At 52.9% G+C, this 20,158-nt stretch overlaps 3 protein-coding genes and 1 long non-coding RNA gene across 9 annotated transcripts in view; 1 reads left to right on the top strand and 3 right to left on the bottom strand.

Moving 5' to 3' along the window:
- Nucleotides 1–8,641, bottom strand: TOR1A (torsin family 1 member A). 2 transcript variants are annotated; one of them, XM_043565560.1, is made up of 5 exons: nt 8,361–8,641; nt 7,605–7,870; nt 4,730–4,905; nt 4,507–4,634; nt 1–579 (listed from the first exon to the last, which is right to left on the bottom strand). In XM_043565560.1, the coding sequence occupies exons 1-5, from the start codon at nt 8,536–8,538 to the stop codon at nt 329–331; spliced, it is 999 nt and encodes a 332-aa protein (XP_043421495.1). In that variant the 5' UTR covers nt 8,539–8,641; the 3' UTR covers nt 1–328. The 2 variants fall into 2 exon arrangements, with proteins under 2 accessions (XP_043421495.1, XP_043421496.1); XM_043565561.1 differs by having other exon boundaries at nt 1–482; nt 8,361–8,634.
- Nucleotides 8,642–9,961: 1,320 nt separating this feature from the next.
- Nucleotides 9,962–18,262, bottom strand: CD4H9orf78 (chromosome D4 C9orf78 homolog). 2 transcript variants are annotated; one of them, XM_043565567.1, is made up of 9 exons: nt 18,099–18,262; nt 17,697–17,756; nt 16,496–16,547; nt 16,014–16,084; nt 14,888–14,965; nt 14,098–14,295; nt 12,963–13,099; nt 12,751–12,849; nt 9,962–10,634 (listed from the first exon to the last, which is right to left on the bottom strand). In XM_043565567.1, exons 1-9 carry the CDS (start codon nt 18,179–18,181, stop codon nt 10,543–10,545), a joined length of 870 nt encoding a protein of 289 aa, XP_043421502.1. In that variant the 5' UTR covers nt 18,182–18,262; the 3' UTR covers nt 9,962–10,542. The 2 variants fall into 2 exon arrangements, with proteins under 2 accessions (XP_043421502.1, XP_043421503.1); XM_043565568.1 differs by lacking the exons at nt 17,697–17,756; nt 18,099–18,262 and having other exon boundaries at nt 16,447–16,532.
- Nucleotides 18,263–18,390: 128 nt separating this feature from the next.
- The window catches only part of USP20 (ubiquitin specific peptidase 20), a 44,301-nt gene continuing 42,533 nt past the window's right edge, over nt 18,391–20,158 (top strand). Inside the window, exon 1 of one of the 4 annotated variants that reach the window (XM_043565564.1) lies at nt 18,391–18,493. The gene's annotated coding sequence lies outside the window, so the exon portion shown is untranslated. Of the gene's footprint in view, nt 18,617–20,158 lie in introns of all 4 variants that reach the window. The other 3 variants (XM_043565565.1, XM_043565566.1, XM_043565563.1) reach the window with 3 other exon arrangements.
- On the bottom strand, nt 18,961–19,467 carry LOC122474599. The gene is made up of 2 exons (XR_006294953.1): nt 19,296–19,467; nt 18,961–19,097 (listed from the first exon to the last, which is right to left on the bottom strand). It is a non-coding gene; the product is annotated as an uncharacterized LOC122474599 (long non-coding RNA).

Below are 20,158 nucleotides of genomic sequence, written 5' to 3' on the forward strand. Positions count from 1 at the left end.
TAAGGTTAAAAACATTTTAAATAAAGTTACCACATTTTCAGTAAAAGTTAGACATCCTTCCTTGAAACAGAAACACTTGAAATTAAAACATGATTTTTTTAAAAATCATGAGCCCTCCTACGAGTGGACGGGGAGCTGGCCGCTGCCACCGCCCCGGAAGGCTCTGGGGCTGTTCCGAGGTCCGTGATCTGTAGGGGGTGACGCCCGGAGGCCCCGGTGGATGAAAACTGCTCAGGAAGGTTCCCGTTCGGTCCAGCAGGAAGCATCTGCTCTGTCCTCCTCCAGGGCACGGAGCCAAGTGCCGAGTTCCTTCTCCAACTCGAAGCAGTCAGTCGTCGTAGTAGTAATCTAACTTGGTGAACACAGTTTTGCAGCCTTTGTCGGAGAAAACTCTCTCCTCTTTGGGGAAAAATGTCATCTCCTCGGCCACTTTGGTTACAATGTCCTCATCGATTTCAAAGCCTCGGGACTGCATTTCAACTCTGATGCACATTTTTAGGTGTTTGTATTCCAGGGGGAGGAAGGGAACAAAATAATCAATGAGATTTCGGTCAATTAAGCTGCTATGCCAGAAGCCACCTGGGAAAAAGAAAAAGGTGCTGTTCATCCATCGTCCACCTGCCCACCCAGCCATCCGACACACATCCGCCGGGCGTCCGGGGGGTGCCGGACCCGGAGGTGGAGCCTGTGGTCTACGGGGGGCAGATGTAACCCGGGGGTGTGCCCACGGGCGAGACCGAGCGGTGAGGCCTCCACGAGAGCAAAGCAGGGGTGACGTGGCACCTTAGCCTCGGGCTCAGGGGAGGCCTCTCCGATGGGCTGACAGATCTGAAGTGGGAGAGAGGCCCGCCAGCCCAGGGTGCCGGCAACAAGCTGAGAGGCAGAGCGGAGTGCAGAGGGACGTGGTTCCCAGGGTTTCAGAGGAAGCACAAGGGGAGAGGAGTCCCAGGAGAGGACCAGCCACTCCCCTACTTGGGGAACTTGGGACGCACTGGACTTTCGGCGGCTGGATCGACCACAGGACAGAAACCTACCACCACTGCCCGCACGTCCAGACCACACGGCGCATCTGGGGACCGAGAACTGGAACCCTCAGGGCGATACAGTGTGAAGACGGTGCCCTGTTGCGGCCGCAGGGCACAGACTTTGCTGTGTGTTTTCACCCAGGGCGAGTGCGGGGCCTGCACCCGCCCTGTGACCCACGCACGTCCCCTCCTGGACTCCCGGGAGGGCCCAGCACACACGCACCGCTTCCTGACCATGCGGCACCCGCTGGGTCACACCCCGCACTCCTCCAAGTGACCCGTTTCCCTTCCGCTTTGCCGCTGAACTCTGGTGCCTCAATCCCGGTCTGTGACGCCAATTCCAACGTGTGGGCTTTTTTCCCACACCCCCAAGCAATTCTCCAACACGGGCTGGGTGAGCTACAATTTCAGCTCAATACAGGAACCTAACTCACGAACAGCCAGATGGAAGAGACAGGGAATGCAGAAGGGACTGGAAGCTTCCAGGCCCCTCCCAGATCTCCATGTGTTCACCCTGGAAGCTCTCCGAACCCCAACCTGCCAGGTTTTTATGGAGGCTTCGTTACATGGGCACAACTGATTAATTCACCGGCTGCTGGCAACGGATTCCACCTCCAGCCCCTGCCCCCTCTGGTTCCCCGGCATCAGGGGGTGGGACTGAAAGTTCCAACCCTCCAGTCACATGGTTGGTTCCCCTGGAAGCCAGCCCCATGCCCTTTAGATGCTTCCCAAAAGTCCCCTCATTAACGCAAACTCAGATGTGGTTGACGGGGGTTTGTTATGAATATCAAGACACCTTTATTAGGAAGTTCCAAGTGTTTTCAGGAGATCTGGGCCAGAAGCAGAGACAAAGGCCAAATACGTGTTTCTCATCATAACGCCCAGTGCCACACCGGACTGTATGCTTTCCTTTCCCAGCAGTGCTTTGCACACGACTGGTGCTCAGGAAAGACCTCAGTGCCTGGATGGGGTGGAGTCTGGCCGTGGGAAAGAACAAAACCAATGGCCGAGCAGGGTGGGACAGCTCATTTCCTGAAGGCCCTCTCTGTGGCCAGGCAAGCTCTGGGTCCCCGGGAGAGCCCAGAGCCAGCAGACAGGGCCAGTGCCCTCAGGGGTTCACGGCCCCACAAGCCAGCAACCGGACGATTTCAGATAGTGCCGGGGGGGTGGTGCTGTGAGCACCGAGATGGGGCGAGTGAGCACGGAGGACAGGCTACTCTGCCACTGTGGGCCGACGAGGCCAGGCTGAGGAGGTGACGTCTGGGCGGAGCCCGGACTAGAACCTGACCACAGCCAGAGCGTTCTGGCGGAACAATGACCTCAGTCTCTTTCCAAACCATCTATGAACCACTCCCCAGTGGGTCCCCTCAGCCTGAGCGCCCCGCTGGAACCCCACTGGACCGGCCAGCCATCGGCTCCGCATCTCCGCAGGGGCGCCCTGCTCACTGTCCACGCCCGTCTCCCTCCCGGCCCCACAAACCTGCGACTCCCCGGCCTGTCCCCCTAAGGGGCACGACCACCCGTCTCATTGCTCAAGCCGGACCCTTGACTTGGGGCTCTCTCATTCCCACACCAATCCTTTGGGAAATCTTATTCCACCTTCTGAGGGTTTCAACCTTCAACACGCATCCTAATCACAGCATGTCACCCCACCCGGCTCACTGCTAGCACGCGGGCCCAGGCCACAGCTCCCGCCTGGGGTCCCTGCCCCCACTGCCTTTAGTCTATGCTGCACCCAGTGGCCAGCGTGGTCCTGATAAACTAAGTCTGGTCATGTCACTGCTCAAAACACTCCAGCAGCTCCCTCCTCCACTGGGAGTCAAACCCAAGGCCTGCCCGTTGCCCCCCCACCCCCGGCCTTCCGTGACCAGCACCCCCAGTGCCAAGACTTGCCTCTTATCCGACCCCCTTTTCTCCCTTATTCACCCTGGACTGCCACAGTGACCCTGGGCACACCCCCACCTCAGTGCCCTTGCGTGTGCTGTTCCCTCTGATGGAATGCTGTTCCCTGTGGTGCCCACATGGCTCACTCCCGCAGTCCTCGGGTCAGCTCACATGTCACCCTCACAGCGAGCCGTCCTTGACCACCCTATTAAAACCAGCACCCATTCTCATTCCAGCACCCCCAAGCCCTCTTTATGGACTTAACTTTTTACCTATTGGGGATGGAAAGGAAGCTACATCTCTGCCTCTATACAGATAACAGATATCCCATCATCTGACACATTTCCTGGTGTATTATCACTAGGATATAAAACTCCATGAGGATAAGGATTTGCTTTTGTTCGCTGTTGCGTCCCCAGTTCTGGGACCAGTGCCTGCCACCTAGTAGGAGCTCAGTATTTGCTGAATCAATGAATGAATGAATGAATGAATGAATGAGTTCAGCCATCTGCCTGAGGCCACAGTCAGTAAATGGCTGACCTAGGTCCGCCTCATCCTGAAGCTTATACTCGGGGACCCTTTGTGACCTCCCGCAATGTGGGTTCTAGGCGACTGGCCTCATCTTGCTGAAGCATTTAGGCTAAGGCATCTGCTGCGTGTGCTCATACTGGTTGGCTCACCAGAGAACCAGTTAACATGTTACAAAATATCCTGTCTTCCATCAGTAATATTCCAGCTACACAAATGGCCATGAACACCCCATACTGTCCCAAGTCTCTCTGCAGCAGTATCGATTTCTTGTTTCAAAGAACTTCTGCTCTCTAAGCTCAAGAAGGAACCTGAACAGAGCAGGCTCAAATGGTAATAGTCCACCCGCATGGCTCACAGGTTACCCGGTGAGTCATTCTGCATCATGGGGACGGACTTCCCACCTCTGCGGGTTCAAGGTCGAAGGTGTGTGAGGTCACTGGAAAAGCCGTGAACTTGGTAGCGAAAAGATGAGGCTCTGCAGTCAGAGCCACTGAGCAGGCTGTGCGCCTTGGGCAAGCGGCTCTCTTTTGAGCCTGTTTCCTCACCTATAAAATGAGGAGGATGACAGTTTCTACCCCACGAGGTCATCGTGAAGATAAAGGAAATGGGCAGGTGGAGTGCAGAACGCGGGCCCACCCGCCATTCGGCCGTTATGCTCGTGCACAGAACCTCAGAGTTCTGGAGCAACACACAGAAAGAGGCACCGGGCCAGTCCTCTCTTTCGGAGGCGCCCACAGCGGCCTTCCCTGCTCAACCACCTGCTTTTCTTCTACAAAGGAAAAGGATTAAACTAAAGAAAACCGGGAACCAACCTTTAAGACCTCGAAGATCAAGAATGTCCCTCTTTCTTTAAAAGAGCACTTGGCAAACGGGAGAGTGTGTGAGAGTCCCCTGGAGTTTAACACGGCCTCCGCTCAGAAATCCTGACTCGGAAGGTCTGGGGAAGGGACTGAGAATTTGCATTTCGAGCCAGCTCCCAGGCGACGGTGAGGCTGACAATCTAAGACTTGGGGACGCAGGATCACGCACGGGAGGGGTCAGTACCGGCTGGCCTGGCCGTACTTACTGTTCTTGTTGTTGAAGGCTGACACAGACAAGGCCGGTTCCATGTCTTTGAGCTTGATCTCTTCCCTCTGCTTTCCGCTTCTCCAGAAATCTAAAGCCACGTCTGTGATCCTTTCTGCCCCCGCATTGCTGCAACAGAATTCCCGTGAGTGAGGACTGGGTTCTATCCCGGAGCCCACGGACTCGGGGCCGGAGTGCTAACCGTGTCCCAGCCCTGGCCTTACCTGAGAAATATGAAGATGGCTTTCTGGTAGGAGACCCCGTCCACGTGGTCATAATAGTCGAGGAAAGGCTTGATGGCATCTATGAGGCCAGCGTGCATCTTGTCCATTTCATCGAATATGAAGATGGACCTTGCACAGGTGCTCACGTTGCCACGAATCCACAACTGTAACTGATCCTGAATGACAGAGGGGAGAAGCCAAGGCGAAGTTCTCAGCAGGTGCAACGGAAAACAACCGGCATGAGCCTTAGTGCTACGATGGCCGCACTTACAGAGCGTTTACTGTGTGCTCGGCACTGTGCTCAGAACTTTACACACACAAGCTCTTTGCTTCCTCCCCACACCTCCGTGCAGTGGGCACGATCATACCTGTTTCACAGATCGGGAAACTGAGGCATACAGCTTCGTCATCTCGCCCAAGATTATAAAATTAGGATGTGGGAGGGCTGGGATCTGAACTGTGCCCTGCCTGGTTCCAAAGCCCCAGGTTGGTTAGAATTCCTGTGCTGTGAGAGATCATGACGATGCTGTGTCATTGAGTTGCTGGTCCCTGTCATTAAAATGGCGGTGTCAGGGGCGCCTGGGTGGCTCAGTCGGCCAGGCGCCTGACTCTCGAGTTTGGACCAGGTCGTGAGTTCGAGCCCCGTGTCGGGCTCTGTGCTGACAGCTCGGAACCTGGAGCCTGCTTCGGATTCTGTGTCTCCCTCTCTCTCTGCCCCTCTCCCGCTCACGCCCCGCTTCTCTCAAAAATAAACAAACATTGAAAAAAAGAAGAAGAAGAAGGCAGAGACCAAGTGACCTGTTCTGACCATCAGTCCTAAGACTAGGTGCTTCCTTTCCCCAGTGGGGACGGTAAGGAACACGGGCTCCTTTAAGCGACGCAGCAGAACTCCAGAGCATACGCTCTGGGATGAGCACGGGGAGGTAACACTCTTGAGTTTCTGGAACAATGCCTAGGAGGTTTCGCAAATAAATCTGCCTAAACAGAAACATTCCGTAAGAGCATAGATACTTCTTTCAATCCTAAGCAATAAAGGAAAAACAAAAAACAAAAAACCCTATTAATCAGAAATCTGAGCTATGGTTCTATGTAGTGCTTTCCTACACAGAGCCCCAGGTGCATAGGAGGAGGAATTAGTTGTTTTCTGAGGAGGACTCTGCAAGTTACAACATACGTCTTGACTGCTTCGGATTTTGGATTTTGCTTGGCTACTGTGTTCCATGCATCCTTACCTAACCTACGCTGTAATTCTGCTCTTATAGGTACAGACCAGCCTCTATTTACAGAGGAGGAACCAGAGCAGAGGTGAAGTGACTTGCGTGAGGCAAGTGACTGTTTTATCAACGTTTATTTATTTTTGGGACAGAGAGAGACAGAGCATGAACGGGGGAGGGGCAGAGAGAGAGAGGGAGACACAGGATCGGAAACAGGCTCCAGGCTCCGAGCCGTCAGCCCAGAGCCCGACGCGGGGCTCGAACTCACGAACCGCGAGATCGTGACCTGGCTGAAGTCGGACGCTTCACCGACTGCGCCACCCAGGCGCCCCGGCAAGTGACTGTTTTAACCAGGACGTACTCAGGGCTTTTAGGCTCCAACAGCCAAGGTTTTCCCACTCTGCGACTCCAATTTATAGGCAACGACATACGACACATACTGAGCACTCGCTAAGGGGCAGACACTGCTCTAAGCACTATTCACATAACGTTGTATTGCCATCTCCCCAAACCCATCAAAGCAGCTACTATTGCAATCTCCATTTTACAGCTGAGGGCATTAAGGCACAGAGAAGTCAAGTAACCTGCCCCAAGTCACACAGCTATTAAGTGGTGGAACCTGCCTGCTAACTATGAGCACCCATTCATCACACAATCTGTCTGGAATGTTCCTAGTTTTAGCACTGCCAGGCTCACGTGCCAGGATCCCCTGGAGCGCTGGAGGCCCTGACGTTCAGCCAAGCAGAAGGGAAAACAAATGTTCACAGGCACGAGGGCTAAATATCTGCCTCGCTCACCTTGCAGGTTTGTGACACGCGTTAAAAAGGCAAGAGTTGGGGCGCCTGGGTGGCTCAGTCGGTTAAGCGGCCGACTTCGGCTCAGGTCATGATCTCGCGGTCCGTGAGTTCGAGCCCCGCATCGGGCTCTGGGCTGAGCGCTCAGAGCCTGGAGCCTGTTTCAGATTCTGTGTCTCCCTCTCTCTCTGACCCTCCCCCGTTCATGCTGTCTCTCTCTGTCTCAAAAATAAATAAACATTAAAAAAATTAAAAAAAAAAAAAAAAAGACAAGAGTGGACATGTATCTGAAGGTTCGTGTGGCAGGCAGCATGTTACAAGCTCGACAGAACTCAGGGATTTCTCACAACCACGCCTTACAGAGAAGAACCTGGGTCTCAGCTCAGGGGACAGTCCCGAGACTACACAGCTGGCAGGTGGGAGAGTTAGGACTCACATCTAGGCGTGTCTGTTGCCAAAGTCCAGGCTGTTTACCAGCGAGTTAAACCGTAAAAGCAGTTTGCGACACTTTAGCTAAACCGCCTTAGGCCTTTCTGGAAACATTTCCTCTTTTACGACCTGAGTTAGACGCGATGATCTTTAGCTTGGATTTGATCACGTCCATCTCTAAAATCCCACGACTCCCCTTACTAAAATAAGTAGCATGCTGAGCCTGTTTTCACCAGCAACCGTCACAAAGCTCTGACGGTATTAACTGCTCCACCTCAAACTCCCCCGAACGTCCACACCTTTCAGAGGGGAACAGGCGCAGGCAGCCGTCTTCCCGGCTCATTCATTCCAACACGCAATTCCCGCGTTCCACCCCACAGCCAAGAAACCCCGGAAACCCAGCATCATCCAGGAAGGATTCCAAAATTCCGCTCTTGCCTTATAGAGGGTGATGTTGGAGGCGTGTGGGAAGTGCAGTGTGGCCACAAACAGGTGGACATAGTCACTGTTCAGACCACCCTCGTAAATATTCTCCGCGATGATCTTGCTAACGAAATTTTTGCCGGTGCCCGTCCACCCGTGCAGAGAGAGCGTGAGAGGTTTCTTCGGCTTCGGGTTGCTTATGAAGCCAGACACAGCATTTAGGATGACTTTCTTTGCAAGATGCTGTCCAAAGAGCTTGCTGTCCAGATCCTTCTGCAGCGCTGGGAAAAACAAAGCCGGTCAGGGACGGGGTGTCCGTGTGTCTGGCGAAATCTAGCCCAGGGTTACAGGCGCCCGTGAAAGCCAGCAAGGCCAGCTCAGCTCTCGGAGCACCTTGTGAAACGCGGAGGTACGTCAGCACCGGGTCCCCGGGGGTGGCCGGGACGGGGGGGGCCAGGGCGGGAGGGCTCGAGGCCCTCCCCCTGTTAGCCCTGCCCATTCCCTGCGCCCCTCACCCCAGCTCTGCCCCTCCCCGGGCACCTCCCGGCCGGAAAGGGCTGCGGATCGGCAGGCCGAGCTCCCACCGCCCCTCCAGGAAGGAGCGAAACTCTCGGCGGAGGAAGCGGCCCGGGCCGCAGCTCGCCTGCTCGGGTCTCCGACCAACCCCGGTCCGTCGTGGTCGTGGTCGTGGTCGTGGCCGGGAGCCCGGCGCCACCCCGCCCGGGCCGCTCCGGCTTCGGGTCCCGGCCCCGCCCCCGCCCCCCGTCCTACCCTCCCTGCTGAGGCTCCGCTTCTGGCCGCAGCACTCCGCGAAGAGGCAATAGAGGCGCGGGTAAATGTAGCCGGTGAGGACGCCGGCCAGGGCCAGTCCCAGGCTGATGGGCTCCACCGCCCGCACCGCCAAAGGCGCCAGCAGCAGCAGGCCCAGCGCGGCCCGGCCCAGCTTCATACCCGGACCCGCGCCGCCCGCGCGTTCTCGCGCCTGCCCCGGACCCGCGCCGCTGCCAGACCGCGCTTCCGGTTCCTCCCGGGCGCGGCCGCCATCTTTGTGCGGGGCGGGCCTCCTCGCGCCGCTGTGGCCACCATCTTTGTGAGGGGCGGGGCGCTTTCTTGCTTCCGGGAGGTGAGAGACGGAGGCCGCTGGAGTCCATGCAAAAAAAAATTGGGGGGGGGGGGGGTGGGGGTCGGTGGGGAATAATTTTAGATCCACAGAAAAATTGAGAAGATAGTACAGAGAGGTCCTATATATCCTCCCACATAACTTCCCGTATTAACATATTAATGTGTTAACATTTGTTAAGATTAGCGAACCTATGTTGATACAACTAAAGCGTTTCCTTAGTTTTTACCTAATGCCCTGTATCTGATCTAGGATCCTGTCCCAAGATACCACGTTATATTTAGTTTTCATGTCTCCTTAGGCTCCTCTTGGCTAAGACTGTTTCTCAAGCTCTCCTTGGTTTTGACGACCTTGACAGTTTTGGGGAGTACTTGGTCAAATCTTTCAGAGGATGGCCCACTATTGGAATTTGATGTTTTTCTTTTGATTAGACTGTGGTTATGACTGTTGAGGAGGAAACGTTACATGGGTAGAGTGCTACTTTTATGGCATCATATGAAGGATACATACTATCAACATGACTAAGGATTCTTCCACTCATTCATTCATTCATTCATTCATAGGGTTGAGGATTGCCAATGTGTTGGGTTATGGACTAGACCCTGGGAATTCAAGGGAAAACAAAAACAAAAACAAGGCATAGGTGATTCCTGCCTTCACTACCATTCATTTTGGTGGAGGGAAAAAAATAAAAATGAAAAACGATCTCCATTTTACAGATGAGAAAACAGGCTCCGAGAGAAAGAGATTGTCGAAGGATGTAGCAGGCTCAGGGCCTGAAGGATATAAGCAGGGCCGAGCTTGGACTCCAAAGGCAAACTCCTCTAGCTGCAACACCTACAATGAGTCAGCCCAGAAGTCAACCCACCTGCCCTTTTCTCGTCTCAACATGTGTCAGTGCCTCAGGAAAATGACAGCATGGGGGTACTGTGCCCGAGAGCTGGCAGGTTGAAGCCTACTCTTGTTTTTTTTGAGAGAGAGAGAGAGAGAGAGAGTCAGTCCCAAGCAGGCTCCACGTTCAGTGCCGAGCCCGACACAGGGCTCGATCCCATGACCTTGGGATCACAACCCGAGCCGAAACCAAGAGTCGGGTGCCGGACCGACTGAGCCGCCCAGGCGCCCTTACATCTTTAAACTAAATGAGCCGGTCTCTCTCTTAGTAACTTGAGTTTTGCATTTGCGCTGCCCAACCCGCAGGCTCTCGACACATTACCTAGGGTTGCTATAAGGAGACACAGTACGGATAGTATGGTTGGATTCATTCCATATTTAATATTAAGTGCTGAAAGTGATAGAAATTGTTTTTCTTTCTTAATGAAAAGAAACCGGTAACTTTGTAAAAGTCAGAAAATACCAGTGTCCCTTTGATCCCATTCTAGACTTCTCTGCTGTGAGCTGGACCCACTACACACGGTGAAGGGCGCGTTCCTGACCTCCAGGAATTTGAAAGTACGAGACACGATTGCGCATATATTGTAATAATAGCACAAGCGAAAGGGTGTTCTCTTGTTTCGAACACCGCTGTTTCTTCCCGACCCAGGGCAAATATTCAGAGAAAGTCAACAGATTTACGAACAAGATTTTATAATGCTCACACAAGAATGAAGTTTGCCCCCAAACAGGAAAACTCCGCATTGTCTTGTTTCAAAGGTCACAAACGCAGTGCCCAGAAAATCCAGCAGCTAAGTGGCAGGACCAGTGGAGATCAGTTTGGGGAACTGTCTGTTTGCAAATAAACTTCTGTCCACCTCTGTCCGGGAAGCCGTCTGTCAAGGGGTTAGGGAGGGGACAGTGCTGTTTACGTCCATCCTGCACTTCTCCCTTTTGCTACCCTTAGTAGCGTCTGTTCATCTTCTTGAACTTCTCATAGTGATAGTCATCGGTAGCCTTCTCGTTAGCAGGACGCTTGCGGTTAGGAGGGGACCCTGAGAAGGAAAAGAGCAGAAGCTGTTGGCCGTCCTGGAATCAACCGACAGGTTTTTAGCTCTGCTTAGCCTAGGACCACGCCTGCCTCATTCCCCACAGAAGCCCCAGGGCCTACCCTGGTGAAAAGGAACATAGTAGGGCCTCAGTAAAGACTGGTTACTGAGTGAGTGAAATAAACACAGGGTGGAGTCAGATGACGGTACCGTGGGGGGTATGCTGACATCAGCATGGGACCAGGTGACAACAGGTGTTCTATTTCAGGGAGAGTTTGATTAGGTACGAGGCCTGGTGCTAAATACTTTTAGATACGGCTTATTTATTTTTTTAATGTTTATTTATTTTTGAGACAGAGAGAGACAGAGCGTGAGCAGGGGAGGGGCAGAGAGAGAGGGACACACAGAATCTGAAGCAGGCTCCAGGCTCTGAGCTGTCAGTACAGAGCCCGACGCGGGGCTCGAACCCACGAACCGCGAGATCATGACCTGAACCAGCTGAGCCACCCAGGCGCCCCTAGATACGCCTTTTTTTTAACCCTCACGGCAATTCAAACGGGGACATATTGCCATCACCGTTCAGAGAGCTTAGATGGTCTTCCTCAAGGTCACTCGGAAAGTGAAGGTAGGCTGAGAGTTGAACCCAAGTCTGGTGACTCCAAAGTCCTTGCTTACTATGTGGGAATAACACAAAACTCTTTGGGAATTAATGACTATGCACCCAAGACGGTACAGAAAATAATTTCTCAAGTAAGAAGGAAGAAAAAGTGGGACGCCTGGCTGGCTCCATCAGTGGAGTGAGTGACTCTTGATCTGGTTGTGAGTTCAAGCCCCATGATGAGTGTAGAGATTACTTAAAATCTTTAAAAAAAAAAAAAAAAAAAAGAGGGGGGGTGCCTGGGGGGCTCAGTCACTGAAGCGCCTGACTTCGGCTCAGGTCATGATCTCACCGTCTGTGAGTTCGAGCCCCGCGTCGGGCTCTGTGCTGACAGCTCGGAGCCTGGAGCCTGCTTGGGATTCTGTGTCTCCCTCTCTTTCTGCCCCTCCCCTGCTCATGCTCCGTCTCTGTCTCAAAAATAAATAATTAAAAAAAAAAAAAAAAAAAAAAGGAAGGAAGGAAGAAAAAGCAAACAGCCTGGATTTTCAGAAGCCTCAGCAAATTTAGCATTTCCTTAGGCTCACCCCATTGGTACGAAAAAGAAGACCCTTGGAGGGACAGGGGCACAGCTGGACGCTGCTAGTGGAGGGGGAGGGACAAATCTGCACCCCACTTCTAGAGGAGCGTTGGCGACTTCTTGGCATGTAGCCGAAGGACATGATGTGGGCAAAAAGGGTCAGCCCGACGGTGATTAAATGGGGGAAAATGAGAAACCACGTAAGCGTCCAACTAGAGGGAACCGGAGTAGCTCCGTACCGCGGAACACGAGGTGGCCACTGAAAGGGAAAACACGTATTTACTGTCCCAGAGAGCCGTGCAGGGCCCACTACTGAGTGAAAAACCAGGAGGCCCTATGAAGTACGTGCATGGCATATGGTTCTGTATGCATCGATATAGTTTTTACCTTTATTTCTATTTTTCAGAGAGAGTATGAGTGGGGAAGGGGCAGACAGAGAAAGAGGCACAGAATCCGCAGCAGGCTCCAGGCCCTGAGCTGTCAGCACACAGCCCGACGTGGGGCTGCAACGCACAAACAGCGAGATCATGACCTAGGCTGAAGTCGGATGCCTAACCGACGGAACCACCCAGGCCCCCCTACGTCAATATTTTTTTAAAGTCTGGAAGGCGACACATAAAAATGTTAACGGCGCTCACCTTTGGCGAAATTATGAGTAACTTTGAGTTTAGTTTTGCTTACTGAAATATGCTAAGTTTTTGAGTTTCTGTTATATTTGATATTTAATAGCCCAGTGAATCGTCAGAGCAACCCCTAACGGTAGGTTTTGTTACTATCCCCATTTACAAACGAGCAAACTGAGGCTTGGCAAGGGGAAGGGAAACGAACGTGGAGTGGAACCCAGACGCCCTGGCCCCAGAGCCCAAGCCCCGCCCCTGCAGAGTCCACCCCGCCTCCAGGGGCTTGATGACTGCTCCGGGCAGCTCTGGGGCCTCCTCTGTACTTACGCTCAGGCTCTGGCTTCTCCGTGTCACCCACTCTCAAGGGTCGTGCTTTGGGCTCTTCTTTGTTTCTCCGAATGGGGGCATTGAGCTCCTCGTGATAAACTGGATCAAAAGAGACCAGGGGACACGTCAGACAAAATACGGGAACTTGGGGGGGGGGGGGGGGGGGGTGGGGCAAGCCAACGGGACAGGGCTGCTTGCCCAGAGCAGCTTACATCGGTTGTGCTGCACGTAATTCACGGCCATGTTGGTGGGCACGAAAGACGTCTCGCTGTCTTTCTTCTTGTTCTGCTGCTCTGCCAGCAGACGGGCCTTGGCATCCTCCGTGGAAATGATATTTTTTATTTTTGCGCTGTGGGGAGAAGGGAGCCACGCCATGTATTCAGTCCTCCCGCCTTTGGTTCTCAGACAGAACTGCCAGTCAGGCTGGAAACGCACCGGTGCATGAGGAAATCACCCTCTGGAGCACAGGGCTCCGCAGTTTCCCAGCTTGTGTGTTCTCACGGCTGTCGAAGATGCATTATCTATCTATTGTCTTCTTCTTCTTTTTTTAATGCTTATTTTGAGGGAGAGAGAGTGCATGCGAGTGGGGGAGGGGGAGAGAGACAGACACTCCCAAGCGGGCTCCACACTGTCAGCAGAGTCCGACATGGGGCTCGATCCTACGACCCTGGGATTAGGACCTGAGCTAAAATCAAGAGTTGGGATGCTTAACCGACTGAGCCACCCAGGCGCCCCTTACTGTCCTCTTCTGATCAAGGGGAAACTGAGCCCCAGAGAAGGAAAGAAAACTACCTAAGGCTCGAAGCTAGTTCCAGAAAAGAGGCGAGGATCCAGAAGCCTCCCAACTTTCTCTTACGCCCAAAGAGGATTCTGACTGTCATATTTCTTCCATGACAATCCTGTTTTAGAGCAGGTGTTTTGCAAAAATGAAAAGGAGGCTCATGGGATGGGTAAGCCTTTAACATGGCTCCTGCTAGAAGAAAACAGAGGACTACAAGGGCCTGAGCAGAACAGCCCAAGAGCTGTGAACAAAGACCACGTAAAAATAAACGCTTGCATACAAATAATCCTTACGTTGTATACCTGAAACCAGCATGACGTTATGTGTTTCTTAATTATATCTCAACAAACAAAACACCATGCTTTTGCTTTCTCTAGCATCTCCCTAGCAACGCTGACCTATCCTTCGGACGCTCTGGGCACAAGCATCTCCGCCTACCCGAGAAAACAGAGTTATTTGTGGGTTTCCAAGGAGACGGGTAAGAAACAGTCCCCTTAGCCGGAAAGCAGAGCGCTCTTCCGTGGGCCCCGGGCAGGAGAGAGGCTAGATCGGGGTCTGAAACGTACTCGATGCCTAGGTCCACCTCGGGGATGCCGCTTAGCATCTGGTTGGAAAGCATCTCTTCGGTCTTCTTGGCTGAGGAGACACGGATGTTTTCCGGAAGTTCGTAAAGACAGTCCTCTGCATTCTTTGGCTTGACTTTCTGTTCCTCGTGTTCCACGATCCCTTTCCTCTTCTTGAGCTCTGTCTCAATGTACTTCATCCTGAAATGAGAAACCCACAGGCCTCAGGGAGAGGCGGGAAGCTCACAAAACCTCTCCTTAAAATGAGTGGTCCCCAACACCCAACACTGGCCCACAGAGCAGTGATGGCCCAGGAGTGTTCATCAGTCCGTGGAAAAATGAGAAACGTGAAAATTAATTCGAGTTTTTTTCACCACGCAGAACTTTTTTTTGACTTTAAAGCACCAACCTCTGTGGTGAGATTGTGTCCTCCCCATCTATTGCTGTTAATAGATGTTAAGGTTCGCTGAAAACAGAATGCAACGGTCGACGGTGGTCATTTGGTTAACAGTCTCGTCAGTGAAAAGGTGGACAAGTGCAGTGTTTTATTCCTACAATATTTAGGGGAAAACTATTACTAGTCGGGGCATCTAAAATCCCAAGAACCATCATTTCAAAGCATGTTTAGGATTTTTTTTTCCTCAAAGTTCACGAGCCTGGGAGGTGGAGTGACAGGGGCCAACTCTGCCTTGGCCTTTGGATGATTCTAGAAATGTCATCTGTGACTAGATATCTCGGGACTGTATCTGGCTGGATCCAGCGCCTCATCGCTCACAGCCAGGCTGATACCCACATGTCGGCATCCTCGTCCCTTCGGTTGGTTTCCGCGGAGAACGATGTCCCCAGGTGGAGGTCTTCCTCCTCGCTGATCCTGGAGGGAGGGGCAAAGAAGCGGAACCTTTGAGTCACACGTCGGTGAGGCCAAGTCTGATATTATACCAGTAAAACCCACACACCCAAGCCCATCCTGCTTGTGGTTGTGGAAAAAAACACACGTGATATGTAAACAGAAGAAATATAAGCAAGCAAAATGTTGGAGATTCCACTGGGGAATGACTAGATACTTTTACACTGGTTGAATGTATTATTTTATAATTGTGTTCTTATGTGGTTTTTTTTGTTTTTTTTTGTTTTTTTTTTTTTAAATTTTTTTTTTTTTCAACGTTTATTTATTTTTGGGACAGAGAGAGACAGAGCATGAATGGGGGAGGGGCAGAGAGAGAGGGAGACACAGAATCGGAAACAGGCTCCAGGCTCTGAGCCATCAGCCCAGAGCCTGACGCGGGGCTCGAACTCACGGACCGCGAGATCGTGACCTGGTTGAAGTCGGACGCTTAACTGACTGCGCCACCCAGGCGCCCCTGTTTTTTTTTTTTTTACGTTTACTATGTATTTGTGAGAGAGAGAGACAGAGCACGTGTTTCTTAAAAAACAAAAACAACATTTCCACTTGGGTCTGAAACACACTACACAATGCACCTTTTCCGAAGGAGAGTACCCACAGCACTCTAAGCGGAAGAGTTAAAGGACTCTTTTGAAGAGTTCTGGCTTTCAGTTTTTTTAATATATATTTTTTAATGTTTGTTTATCTTTGAGAGTGAGAGAGAGACAGAGAGACAAAGCGTGAGCAAGGGAGGGGCAGAGGGAGAGAGAAACAGAACTTGAACCAGGCTCCAGGCTCTGAGGCATCAGTACGGAGCCCGATGCGGGGCTCGAACTCGCGAACTGCAGTTTAGAGGCTTCACCTACTGAGCCACCCAGGCGCCCCATTGCTTTCATTTGTTTTTAAACTACAAAGCATGAAGGATACTTCAGAATGCCCCACTAGAGCTGCTGTTGTGGGCCCCAGCTCTCTGGAGGCACACAGACCCAGGCAGGGGCTATAGGTTACTTTGTATCTCAGTGAGTCCGCCACTTACTTATCTTTGCCCCTTTCCTTCAGTTTTTTCATGTCCACCATACCGCCTGTCTTCATCTGAAAGGGGTCATCCTGCAGAACGCAAACACAGCTGTGAGGACGCATCTGTATAATTGGCAGTGGTCTTTTTTTTTTTTTGTAATTTCTTTTAATTAAAAAAAAAATTTTTAATGTTTATTTAAAAAAAAAACTTTATGTTTATTTATTTTCGAGAGAGACATAGACAGAGTGTGAGTGGGGGAGGATTAGAGAGAGAGGGAGACTCAGAATCTGAAGCAGGCTCCAGGCTCTGAGCTGTCAGTACAGAGACTGACGTGGGGCTTGAACCCATGAACCGTGAGATCATGACCTGAGCCGACGCTGGACACTTAACCAACTGAGCCACCCGGGCACCCCTCCCCCCCCTTTTTTAAAAAGAAAACGCAGTCACCTACTGGAGAGCAGCCACAGCTTTCCATTCCCAAGGAGGACCCCACAACTCACCACGAGGGTGGTCTCTTCTTGTACCTTCTCTCCTACCAGCAGGGCCACAGCACTGAGCAGAGAGAAAAGGAAGAGTGAGACAGAGACAGAGACAGCGAGAAATGGCACAATTCAGACACGAGGCAGAACACTTAGAAAGTCCGTAGGATGCAACATTAGAGCAAAGGCAAGATCTGAGGAGTGGGCACCAAAGCCACCTGGCAAAGCCTACAAGGATAAAACAGTTTAAAAATAAAGCACTCTAGATGCTGGGTCAGGGGGTAGGGTGAAGTGGTAGGCTTTCCTACAAAGCCATTTGGCATTATCTGGGCTTGGAAATCTCATTTCTAAGATTTTGCCTTCTGGGAAAAGGAAGCTAAAGACAAATGTAGAAAAATACTATTGCACCCGTGTTTGGTGATGAAGATTTACAAATGACCTACAACCCCTAAGTAAGGGATTAGTTAAATTTTTTTAAATTTCTTTTTTAACGTTTTATTTATTTTTGAGACAGTGAGAGACAGAGCATGAACAGGGGAGGGTCAAAGAGAGGGAGACACAGAATCTGAAATAGGCTCCAGGCTCTGAGCTGTCAGCACAGAGCCCGACGCAGGGCTCGAACCCACGGACCGAGAGATCATGACCTGAGCCGAAGTTGCTTAACCGACCGAGCCACCCAGGCGCCCCGGGATTAGTTAAACTATGGCATATACACGCAGTGGAATACTATGCAGCCACTAAAAAGGTTTTGGGGAAAAATAATCCATAATATCAATGCCCAAAACGTGATGAGCTGAAAACAGCACGGAATAAGAGTACTTGCAATCTCCAAAAAAGAGAGACACTGGACAGAACATTACATGTTAACGCTGGTTACCTGTGGATGGGAGAATTACGGGTGCTGCTTACTTTTTCGATTATACTTCAAAAGTTTTTTTCCAAACTTAACAATTCGTGTGCATTTCGCAATCAGGTGCAATAAAAACCCGAATTGATAACCTGTTTTTGCACCTCTGGAGCAAACCTAAAGACCACACAGCTTGGGCCATCTCCTGGGTAAGCGTCTGCAAAGAACACGGGACTCCTTTCAGGGCAATGTTAGGCGTACAGTGTGTCAAGAGAAGGGGCTATGTCTGAAGAGATAGTTGTGGTGGCGACTCAGGCGGGGACATGTGTCTGTCATCTCCGCCTGCTCTTCCCGCGGAGCCCCTGCGATACCCACCTCACCCCATTGGGCCTCTTCCTCAAGTTCTGCACCTCGCGGGTCTCTTCCAGTTTTAATCTGCAAAGAGGCAACGCACAGTCTGAGACACCCTCCGCGGAACTCAGACTCAAAAGGCAACTTCGACCGGCATCCCTGTCCAACTGCTGAGCCGCAGGCACAATGATCCAGAAGGCAACCCTGCGCTTAGACCCATTGCAATCAGACCCACCGCGCATCCTGGGGGAATCTCTCGATACTGTGCGGCCTTGCGGCGGCGGCCTCAGCCCTAGGAGCCTCAGTTTTTTGTTCTGCAGAAAGGGACAACAACCTCGGCTCACAGTCAACGAGGAGCCTGGCCGGTGATGAGTATCACAAACCGCTGTCTCTTCTGGCCCCTTGGAAGCCCCACCCCAAACGCACCGAACCTCCTCTGAGTCCTGCTCATCTTCCTCCGACTCCGAATCGGCCCGGCGCCGGCGGAAACTCTTCCCGGTGACCGGCATGGTCTTGCCGGCCCCGCGGTCCGGCCGCCGCGCCCCTGTGCCGTGGCCCGGGTTGCTTCCGGCGCGCAGCAGTGAGGTCAGAGCGCAGAGCGCAGAGCGCCGGCACCGCCCTGCCCCGCCCCAAACCCTTCTGGCCCCGCCCCCGGCCCGCACCGCCCGCCCGGCCCCGCCCCCATTCGTGGCGTTCGCCTCTTCCGATTGGGCGGCTGAGGGGGAGGAGGCGGGACGCAGCCAGCGGGCCCCACGGCCCTGCGCGGTGCAGCGGTGGGTGCGCTTGACTGACAGGCGGCGGCGGCGCGGTTGCGACGGCAGGTGAGTTCCGGGCTGTCGCCGGCTGCTTCGGGGGGCCGGGCCTCTCCGAGCAGGGGCGACCCCAGCCTGGCTCCGGGCGGGCTGGGGTCTGGCCCTGCCAGGAGCGCAGAACGCCGCTGCCAGGTGAGCGGCCGCCGCCGTCCTCTCCCCTCCTCCGGCCGGCGCTCAGGGGGTGTCCTCTGGGGCCCCGGTGCCCCACTTGGAGCCCTGGGGGCTCGTTGTTTCTCCGGAACGGGGGCCGCCATCTCCTTTATTTCTGCGGGGCCTGACCCAGCGTTGAAAGCACGAGCGTGGCGTCTCGGGGCGCTGACTTATTTCCCCAGGGTCTGGGCCCTGGCATGCGTTTTTTCCTTTAGGGATAAAAGATGACCACTTCTTAGCAGTGGTGAATTAAAGTCCTGGCGCCGACTGCCCCGCTAATGATGGCCTCCAGCCAGTTTATCCCCGCGTCCGATGTTTTGAACCTACTCCGGAGGGTTCGAGGGCGGACGGCCCCTCCTCGGGTGCTTGCCGGCCGCCTCCCCGGACCTTCAAGGGGCCTTGTTTTCGTCCTCTGTCATTAGGACTGTTGCTCTGCCCTCCGCCGTTTACACCCCCCAGGATGCTGTGAGGGTTAAGTTTATTTGAAAAACAAAACAAACAGGCATCAACGAACGCTTAGGAAATAACTAAATGTGTTAAATAATGGTTTACAGGACTTTTAGGGACCTCTTAATTTCCCTTTTCTCCATATAGGCCCATCCTTTTCTTTGAAAGCACTGCGCCTTTTTAAGCGCTACCGTGTGGCAGGCTCGGGGCTCACCGAAGTGTTATCTCAGTGAACTCCCACAGCAATCCCACGAAGTAGACGGCGTTCTCTCATTTTGCAGATGAGAAGACTTTGGTTCAGAGAGGCAGTAGGTGCCTAAGGTTGCACAGCTGGAAAGTGGAGCGGGGATCAGTGGCAGGCCCCACTCTGCTGCAGGTTACGCAGAGTGCCTGGCACAGAAGCTCCCTAAGTGTTTGCTGCAGCTCCTGTTGTAGCCCATTGGCTGGGGGGGGGGGTGGGGGGGGGGGGTTGGGCTGGGGGGGGGTGGGGGGGGGGGGTTGGGCCGGGGGGGTTGCTGATGGAGACTGGTTTCCTCTTCTGGAAGACGATTCAGAAGTAGGGCGGCCCTTCTGGAATGCCCTACGGCTCTCTGGAACAGTCTTTCCTGATAATTGCTGTTCTCTTCCCTGGACTGAGACAAACGGACCCAGGACTTCTTGGAACAGCTTTTTGGCTTTGGTCAAAAGCTATATATGAAAATCTCCAAGCCTTGCCTTCTGCAGTCTGGTTCAGCCAACCCCAGAGGCACCTGGGAATCACTGGCCCTCCTGTCCCTGCTGACGGAAGGGGAGGATCCTTGGGAATTGCTGCAGAAACCCAGGGAGTCCACGTCTGCAGATGTCACACTTTCAGAGGTGGCTCTGATTTTGCCCACCCCCACCCCTGCAGCGACCCTCCCACTAGGAGGTACTGGACAGCACTAGAGAGAAGGCCAGAAGGCCAAGGACATTTCTGGACCCTTCTTCTCCTCTGACATCCCGGGGAAGAGCGTCCAGTACAAATGAGTTGGCCCAGTGCCACTCACCAGCTGGGCCATGACAGATCTGAGACCTGTTTCGCCAAAGTAATGCTAGAAA

Source organism: Prionailurus bengalensis, chromosome D4, assembly GCF_016509475.1.
Source record: "Prionailurus bengalensis isolate Pbe53 chromosome D4, Fcat_Pben_1.1_paternal_pri, whole genome shotgun sequence".
NCBI classification, from domain to species: Eukaryota; Metazoa; Chordata; class Mammalia; order Carnivora; family Felidae; genus Prionailurus; species Prionailurus bengalensis.